General features: G+C 41.8%; 1 protein-coding gene across 1 annotated transcript in view; it reads left to right on the top strand.

Annotated features, from left to right (window-relative positions):
- COL12A1 (collagen type XII alpha 1 chain) overlaps window positions 1-9481 on the top strand; it is a 118780-nt gene that overhangs the window by 49555 nt on the left and 59744 nt on the right. The window contains exons 25-32 of the mRNA XM_007456595.1: window positions 581-717; window positions 1807-1936; window positions 4510-4649; window positions 4904-5036; window positions 5136-5162; window positions 5909-6051; window positions 8391-8520; window positions 9341-9479. Coding sequence (XP_007456657.1) covers window positions 581-717; window positions 1807-1936; window positions 4510-4649; window positions 4904-5036; window positions 5136-5162; window positions 5909-6051; window positions 8391-8520; window positions 9341-9479 — 979 coding nt within the window. The remainder of the gene's footprint in view (window positions 1-580; window positions 718-1806; window positions 1937-4509; window positions 4650-4903; window positions 5037-5135; window positions 5163-5908; window positions 6052-8390; window positions 8521-9340; window positions 9480-9481) is intronic.

Raw genomic sequence — 9481 nt, 5'->3', positions numbered from 1 at the left:
GGCTCCGGACGCGCAGGCTCAGCGGCCATGGCTCACGGGCCCAGCCGCTTCGCGGCATGTGGGATCTTCCCAGACCGGGGCACGATGCCGGGTCCCCTGCATCGGCAGGCGGACTCTCAACCACTGCGCCACCAGGGAAGCCCCATGCTTCACTCTTGTAACCGTTTGTTTTTCTATCACGTTCTTCAGGAAGCGTGACTCATTTTGATTTCTATCTTAACCGACTTAAATATCTGATAAAGACACATGAGCTGTACATTTATGGTGAATTATGATTTATTATAGCTGAGCAGCAAGTAAGAACTTATTTAAATAGAGTGGGAAAAAGTTAACATATAAATGAGAAGTTAGAGTTGTGATAAAAATTTAAATTTATCCTGTTTTTAAAAATCCTCCTTAAGAAGAATTCAGCTGTACCTGGTAGAATCAAAGTGCTTTTATCATCATAGCCAATTTGTTTAGTTACTTTACTGCACACCTTTTAAGTTTTCTCCAAACAAGTTCTTGAAAGCTTGTGTGGATGCTTTTGAGCTCTTTGGCTGAGAACCACATCTGGCCCCAATTTCTCATGCATTTCCAGTGCCTTTGCCCAGTCCTCGAGATCTGAAACTCAGAGATGTGACTCACAGCACCATGAACGTCTTATGGGAACCTGCACCTGGAAAAGTGCTTAAATACATTGTTCGCTACAAAACACCGGAAGAGGATGCCAAAGAGGTAGGTTGAGATTAGAAGGGGTTTAGAAATATTTTAGTCCTAGTAGGTTTAACAGAAGAATCTAAACAAGTATAACGTGTTTTGAATACTTGTCACTTTATGAACATAGTGTTGGAAACGTTATATATTTATAGAGCACTATTTGAATATTGGTAATATATTGGACTGTCTTGCATTTAGTTTGGAAATGTTTTGCTGTGTGATATTAGTCCTAAAAACATCATCCCTTTGTAGACAAAGAGTTATAGAGTCTAGATGGCATTTCGCTCTCCTGCAGATGCTTAATATGGTGCTCTGCATTCTACGAATTACTAAAAAATGTCATAATAACATTTCTAAAAATGAAAGCTAGCAAGGGGATGCAGGAAAGAAGAGGGGGAGTTTGTCAGGGAATGGGAAGATAGGACACTTGAGCAGGACAGAGAGAAAGTAGGAATATAATGTCAGAGGATTGTCCCTCTGGCTTTGAGCATTTTTGAGATGATGCTGAGATGGAGAGCTATTTCCATGACAACCTGCTTCAAAGTGGAAGCAAACTGAGGAGCTTCACCAGCGAATGGGTTTAAAACTTATGTTTGCCTGAAGGGGCATTAATGTGAGAATCTCAGAGGCATTTTTGGAAGCTAGAAATGGTTTTTCTAAGCACCCAGTTACAGACTGTGCTGGTCATTTGGATTGTACACAAGCTAACTTATACCTGTGCACACATTCATTTCATTCTGGGTTTCAACATCAAAAGGAGTACAATGACCAGTGGGTCTAATCAGCTAATGCACGGGAGAATTTTTCCGAAATGAATCGCGCAGTGATACAAAGGGAGACATGGAAGTGGGGGAAACGATTAGTTGTTTGAATTCCTAGGCAGTCATCATTTACCAGACACTAGTGCCAGATACAGCTCAGTATATACATTTTTTCCACTTTGGAAACATTTTAAATGATCTCCAATTCCTGGACTCTTATGCAAATTGGAAAACACTGCTGTTTTTTGTACCACAATTCTTATGCTCTTGTGCTGAGAGGTATAGCCAACAACAGAGGGATGTCAAAATTAAACTTTGTAAAAATAGTTCCGCTGCTCTATTGTAGGTAGAGGTGGACAGGTCATGGGCCAGCACACCTCTTAAAGACCTCTTCTCACAAACCCGGTACACAGTCAGCGTGTCTGCAGTATATGATGAAGGGGAGTCTCCCCCAGTGACTGCTCAAGAAACCACCCGTGAGTTGTGTTTACACTTTATTGATAGTTGGAAGACAACACTGCATGCACGTGTCACTGAACTAACTGGATTATTTCACTTCTTTAAAAAAAATTTTTTTTTATTGGTGTATAGTTGATTTGCAATGTTGTGTTAGTTTCAGGTGTACAGTAAAGTGATTCAGTTATACACACACACGCACATGTATATACGTATTCCTTTTCAGATTCTTTTCCCTTATAGGTTATTACAAAATACTGAGTATAGTTCTCTGTGCATTTCTTAATGTTATTTTTGCCAGAATTTAATAATGTTTAATAATGTTTGGGTTCATAGATTTCTTCCCATCTTCTATCTCTATGTCCATTCCTTTTATGATAATTTCTTTCCTATTATTCTACCAGCCACTGTCACTAATTCATCTTCCAGATACTTAACCAGGGTGTGTGTGCGTGCGTGCGTGTGTGTGTGTGTGTGTGTGTGTGTGTAAGGGGGTGGGGAGAAAGCATATTGGACGTTTTCTCTGGAAAGCATGCATTAGTTATCAGTTTTTTTTGAGATCTTACTATATGTAAAGTGCTATCAGGGCTAACAAAATATAAGCATCTTTGCTCTCAGTAGTATTCCATTGTGAAGATAAAAAGTAACAATACATGGGATCAGGTAAGGAAGGTGAGTTACATGGCACTCAGCGGAAGGGGAGATTCGATTCCACAGTGGGAAGGAAGGTGGAAGAATACAGGGCACCTGCAGGGGCCCCATCTTCCCTGCTCCATTCTGGGCCACCTCAAGGGATGTCGCTTTCTCTCCTTCTCACGCCGCTTCCATAGTATTTAACCCAACTATTATTGCCTGTTGGTCTTTTCCTATCTTTCCTACTTCCCCCTGGCCCCTTCCTCATGACGGCACAAACATATTCATTTCGCTCAATTTTGAATCCCCAGTTTCTCACTCAGTGCTCAGCACATCATTTCCTAATTAAATGGTGGTTAAGAAATTGAGGTCTAGAGCCAGCAGGGTTCCTAAGAAATATAATGGGAGCCACAGAGGTAACTCAAAATTTTCTAGAAAATAGAAAAGGTAAGGAGAAAAATGAATTTTAATAATGTGTTTTATTCAGCCCAGTGTATCTAAAATGTTAGCATTTCAACATTTATCAGTATACTAATTATTTATATTTCACATTTGTTTTGGTAGTAATTTTTTTGCCATCCGGTGTGTCTTAATTTACGCTTTTAGCACATCTCAATTCAGATGCCACATTTCAAATGCTCAATAGCTACATGTGGCTGGTGGCTCCCATGGTGGACAGCACAGGGAGTCTAGAGAATTTAAATGACTTGCCCAGCCTCGCCCAGGAAGCTAGTGGTGAGGGATCAGTGCTATAGTCCAGAACTTGACTTCCTATCCAGCAACTCCCTCACCAGAGGCTCAGAAGCTTCTCCTTCAGTGCCCAGCTGTCTATACATGATCAAGGCATCTTGTCAAATTTCACAGCCTCCTCCTTAACTTCAGACAGTATCCACTTCTGCTCTTTTCTTAACATGTGAAATCTCTTAGCAACTTTAATAACCTTCTTGGCAGCAGTTCTTTCCTGGAAGGGTAGTGGCTAGAGATGAAAATTTGTCCATATGAGCAGGCTGACAGATGTTCATAAATACAACAGGAATTTAAAGGGAAGTAAAGGAACAGTAAAGGGCAGAAAAAGTCAGGAAGAAAGCCTAGTCAAAGCCTGTCATTTAATATATACTAAATTAATACTTGTTTTTAATCCTTAAGATTTCCTAAGAACTTTTAGATCCATCCAAAGTGCACCCTTAATGGTCGGTTTGTTTTGCAGTTGTGCTTGTGAAAGTGGTATTATCTCAATGGGCCTTTTCATTGTAACTATTAGAAACAAATTTTTGGTGGCTCTGGCTTTTGTGTAGTTGGCTTTGGTTACCAGGAGATAGAGAAATAATTGACAATGAAAGCTCAGAACTGGTGTCAGACGTTCCAAATTGCTTGTGCTGCAAACCAGCTGCAGTGCCTGGTCAACAGAAGGGCTCTTAGTTGGGATTTCAGCCATCATCAGCACTGCGGGGCTGGTCCTGTCTCTGAATAGAGTTGATACAGTCAGCTTCACATTGTGTGCAAGGTTAGTGATCTGCAGGAAAAGCTTATGCGTGGATTACTTAGATCATAAGATTTCATGGGCCATGAAGGTCCATGAACTCTCTGATATTATGGGCTAAAGTTTGTGCTTCTGTACTGCTGTGCAAAAGAGTCCAGGGTTTTCCTTAGATTCTCAAAAAGTGGGAGGGACAAAATGATGAAGAACCACCGTGTTAGAGCAGTATGACTAAACGGTACCTTTAAAAAAAAAATCACCATTTTAATAGACGGGAAGTAGTCTGTTATAGCCATAAAATGCTTGCAGTTTTTGGGGCTCTCTCTCGTATTTACTTTCAAATGAACTGAATTGGTTAGATACTTGGTTCTAAGCAATGTTGTCAGCCAGTTTTCCCATGTCCATTAAAATAGAACAAGGCAGTTTTATTATATTAAGTTTGGGGATCGCATCGAAAAACAGTCCCGCCTTTTCTCATGACAGGCACTGTGCCAGCCCCAGCAAACCTACAGATTACTGAAGTAACACCAGAGAGTTTCAGAGGGACTTGGGATCACGGAGCTTCTGATGTGTCTCTCTACAGAATCACCTGGGCACCTTCTGGAAGCACAGATAAGATGGAGGTAGTGTTAACTCTTTTTTTTCCTCTCTCTTTTTTTTTTTCGATCACATTTCATTATAGGGACTCTTGTTTGAAATGTGTATTACCTCTGTTGACTGAAAAGCATCCTTCCCTACTAGTGACTTTTGAGCTCATGGCGTGCCTCAAAGCAGAGGAATATCTGGCTAAATGATGTCAACCAACTGCCATGGAGTGCATGATGTAGCTGGTGACTTAACCTTGTGTGGGTTTGTTGTTTCTTCCTCTTTCCCTAAGACCATCCTAAATGGAGATGAGAATACTTTGGTGTTTCAAAACCTGAACCCGAACACTCTCTATGAAGTTTCTGTTACTGCCATTTATCCTGATGAGTCAGAAAGCGATGACCTGACTGGCAGCGAGCGCACATGTAGGTGTTCAGCCTTCAGTAGGACATTGTTATCTTAAAATGAACAGAATAGAGCTATGCCTATATTCGTAATATTTCCCCATATTCTGTTTTTTGTAGTGCGTTTGATACCCTTAACAACACAAGGTAAGAATTTAATTTGCTGATTGTACGGATGACCAAATAATGAATGAATGAATGAAAAATAACACAAAATCCATTGCAAACAGGCCTTCTGCTTTTAAATCGTAAGGTTGATTGGGGCCTCTTTTAAACAGGTCTTTCTCGAAAATCTTTGCTCTTTGCTACTATTTGTTGAGGAGTCATTTGAGGGTCAATGACCATCATTTACCTTCGGGTCAAATTTAGTTCTAAACCGAGGGGCAAGACGGGAGTAAAGACACAGACCTACTAGAGAATGGCCTTGAGGACATGGGGAGGGGGAAGGGTAAGCTGGGACGAAGTGAGAGAGTGGCATCCTACTAGAGAATGGCCTTGAGGACATGGGGAGGGGGAAGGGTAAGCTGGGACGAAGTGAGAGAGTGGCATGGACATATATACACTACCAAATGTAAAATAGATAGCTAGTGGGAAGCAGCCGCATAGCACAGGGAGATCAGGTCGGTGCTTTGTGACCACCTAGAGGGGTGGGATAGAGATGCAAGAGGGAGGGGATATGGGGATATACGCATATGTATAGCTGATTCACTTTGTTATAAAGCAGAAACTAACACACCACTGTAAAGCAATTATACTCCAATAAAGATGTGAAAAAAAAAATTAGTTCTAAGCCTAGAAGTATACAGCTCTCTTGATTTCCTTGGGAACAGTGCATATTTGTGGGAGAGGCATTCTCCAGTTTTTTACTCTGTTTCTCAACAATCCTTTTTCAGCTCCAAAAAGTGGCCCACGGAACCTTCAGGTGTACAATGCAACTTCTAACAGCTTGACTGTTAAGTGGGATCCTGCTAGCGGTCGTGTGCAGAAATACAGAATCACCTATCAGCCTTCAGCAGGGGAAGGCAATGAACAAACGGTAATTCATTTTGAAAAAAACGTGACTTGGATAAATTCTACCCTCGCCCTCTCAGACCCCTCTCACTCCCAGTGTTTAGTTAGTCACACTTACTGTTTTGAGAGTTGCAAGATTTACTGTACTGGATGGAATTTTTTGGCTTCATCCCTGATGGAGCCTCACAGCATCAGGCATGTGCCTCAATGCATTCATGTTTTCCTTAAAAGCTATTAGGGACGGGTCATCCATGAAGATAGCTAGATTTCTGACTCTATTTGTATTTTCATTTCTTACATCTCTAACTTGATCAAGTGTTGAGAGTTTGCTAGACTTCCATTATTCTAAGTTTTCTGTTTTTTGCATGTCATAAGGTATCTTCTAGATTTGATGTTTCTAGATCTGTTCAACCTAACTTATACTATTTATCACTTTTATATTTATCCAAATGGAGGTTCCTGAGAAGGACTGTAGGACTACTGTAAACTCGGCTTTCGTCTTCTTTTTCTTCCCAGCCTTCCCGTATTTAACAAGAGCCCTTGTCCATATTTACCTTGCTTACTTTAGTTGTCTGTCTTTGAACCTTTTTCAGCTTATTATGAAATGTGTGATCAGAACTGCACACATTACCCTGAGTCAGGAAGCAGCGTGATTTTTACACAGATAGGGCGATGTTTTCTGATTTATTTCAAATACCTCTTTTGGTGAGGTTTAGCATTCTGTTGACTGTTGGGGGCTGTGAGTTTTCCTCATGTTGCCTTAGAGAGAGTGAGTTATTAACTTTTAATTGTCTGACTCTCTGAGCTCCAGCAAATGGGTCATACCTCTTCCCAGTTTAGTGGCGTTAGCAGAGGTAGATGCTGGCAGTGGTTAAAGGTCTCTGAACCTGCGCAGGAAGTGGGTTTAGCTGAACTAATGCTCTTGTGAGCTGCTCTGTTGAGGTTTCCATAGATCTAGACTTAGGTAGTGTGATACATTTGGATTAAGAATTTCTTATAGTTTATCAATAGTAAACTAAATACCAAGTGTCATCAACTGGCTTTTATATAAAATAAGACACATTGGATGGACTGATATTTTAATGGCAGAAACAGAACTTTCGTCTGTACCAGGCCAGATTTAGGCAAAGCTTGTCCTTAGCATTTCTGTTCTTGGTGATACTGACCATCCAACTGCTGCCCTGCGTCTCTCTTTCCTGTCTCTCAGCTGTTTGTTATAATTAGAAGGAGTCTCATAAACGTATCCTCTGTACAGTATTAGCTGATAAGCCCTTAAGGTCTGTTATTCTCAAGGATATTTGCATTTTAATGCTAGTCTACGAAATAGTCAAAGCGATGAATCACTGATGCTGGCATATTTTGGAGAGCTGGATGGAAGAAGCAGGCACACACCATTCTGCTTCCTCCTGAGGCTAGCTCTACTAAGTGGATGCTTTCAGATTTGTTAAGTATCAAATACATTGATACTTTGTTCTCATAACCTCAAATACTAAATTTGTTTGAATTAGCCACTGCGGTTCAATTTGCCCCTACTGAGGGGGCTTCACCGAGGTTTTCTCTGAAACGCAGACTGCTTGAGTGGATGCGTGCTAAGTGGGAAACATCTGGACCAACCATCCACATGTGGATTCGTGGGCAGCGTGCCATTTTCATGTGATTTTAATTAGTATGGCATAAACATCTGAATTTGGTAGACCGTTAACAAATCATACAAATTTCCTTTCAGCAAGATAACTAGATGGCCTTAAGCAATGAATAAAACCCTTCAAACTCTGTAATCAGAGGATATTGAAAAAGCTTCATACCACGAGGCTGGAACCCTGAGTGTGGCCTGGCAGAGTGTCCCGTCACGTAGTTTACACAGCTCATGCTGTTAGAGGGGCAGTTTTTGAGGGGGAAAACCAAAAGCTTTAGATCTTTTTGCTGAATCATTTTAATATGTTTCTAAAGCAAATAAAAAACATCTGTAAAAAGGTAAGAATAATACTTAATGGTGCAGAGCCTCTACTATTGTGCAATTCTTTGCTCTCTTAAAGTCCCTTTGCAGCTCACTTATGATAAATGCCTTTTTGGGGAGGATATCTGTGAAATGTGTTTTGGATGAAATTTCACAGCGCTGGCGGCTAGCAAGTTGAAATATCTTTGTAAGGTCACCAGTTTAAGGCTTAAAATCCTTTTTATGATTGAAAGTGCATATTTTACATTTAAAATTATACCCTAAGATACAATTTTCGGCTTTCACTGTGGGACCTGTTTCCAGATCTTGGCAAAGGTCTCAAACAGCTCCCCTGTAGAAAGAGCTTTTTCTAACAGATCAGTGAGATGGAGAGAGCAAGGCTTACACTTATCCCTGTTTTACTCAAGACCATGGTAGGAGGACGGCAAAACAGTGTGCTCCTACAGAAGCTGAAGCCCGACACTCCTTACACAATCACTGTGTCCTCCCTGTATCCAGATGGTGAAGGCGGTCGCATGACAGGAAGGGGCAAGACCAGTAAGTGAACCCAGACTCCCACGGCTTTTTTTTTGCTCCAGATTCTGGCCAATTTTATCCAAGGCATTGGAACTCCAATTCGGCAAGAAATGTTTCTTCTAATTTCCAGTACTGGGGGAACTGCTGCTTTGATCTGGGATATGTTACTTCTCAGCCACAATGATGCCATGCCATCGTTCCCACTTCACATCACAGTTCTCCTTTTTTTTGAAATAACACACACGTATTTTTTTTTTTTTTTTTTTGCGGTTCGCGGGCCTCTCACTGTCGCGGCCCCTCCCATCGCGGAGCACAGGCCCCGGACACGCAGGCCCAGCGGCCATGGCTCACGGGACCAGCCGCTCCGCGGCATGTGGGATCCTCCCCGACCGGGGCACGAACCCGGTGTCCCCTGCATCGGCAGGCGGACTCCCAACCACTGCGCCACCAGGGAAGCCCTCCCACGGCTTTTTAAATAACGTTCACGGGGATGGAATCACATCTTTCTCTGGAAACCCTGGGGTGACACAGCCTTTTGCTAACCTTTTAAAATGCATGTTAATAATGATCTTAATTGTTTTTTAATATCCTTACTTGGAGTCATCTGTCTCTGTTCAAGGAGAAAGAAGTTTATTACTTTCTAGGATAAAACAAACAAAAACCGCTCAGGGGCCAAAATCTCTCTGGAGAGATGAGACATGTGTCAGATGATCACAGACATTCTTTCACTTATTCAGGACTTCAACAAATATTTGTGGGGTGGGGAGACATCAGTGAACCTGTGTTTTGTGAGTGCTGGGTTGTTAGGACCACACTGTGATGTGCTTTCCGTGCATTTCAGAACCTTTGAATACTGTGAGGAACCTCAGAGTGTACGACCCTTCCACCAGCACTTTGAACGTTCGCTGGGACCACGCAGAGGGCAGTCCTCGCCAGTACAAGCTCTTCTATGCACCCACAGCAGGCGGTCCGGAGGAACTGG

Source organism: Lipotes vexillifer, unplaced genomic scaffold, assembly GCF_000442215.2.
Source record: "Lipotes vexillifer unplaced genomic scaffold, Lipotes_vexillifer_v1.1 scaffold1226, whole genome shotgun sequence".
Classification (NCBI taxonomy): domain Eukaryota; kingdom Metazoa; phylum Chordata; class Mammalia; order Artiodactyla; family Lipotidae; genus Lipotes; species Lipotes vexillifer.
Note: the sequence above shows the minus strand (reverse complement) of the source record. Positions and strands in the feature narration are given on the sequence as shown.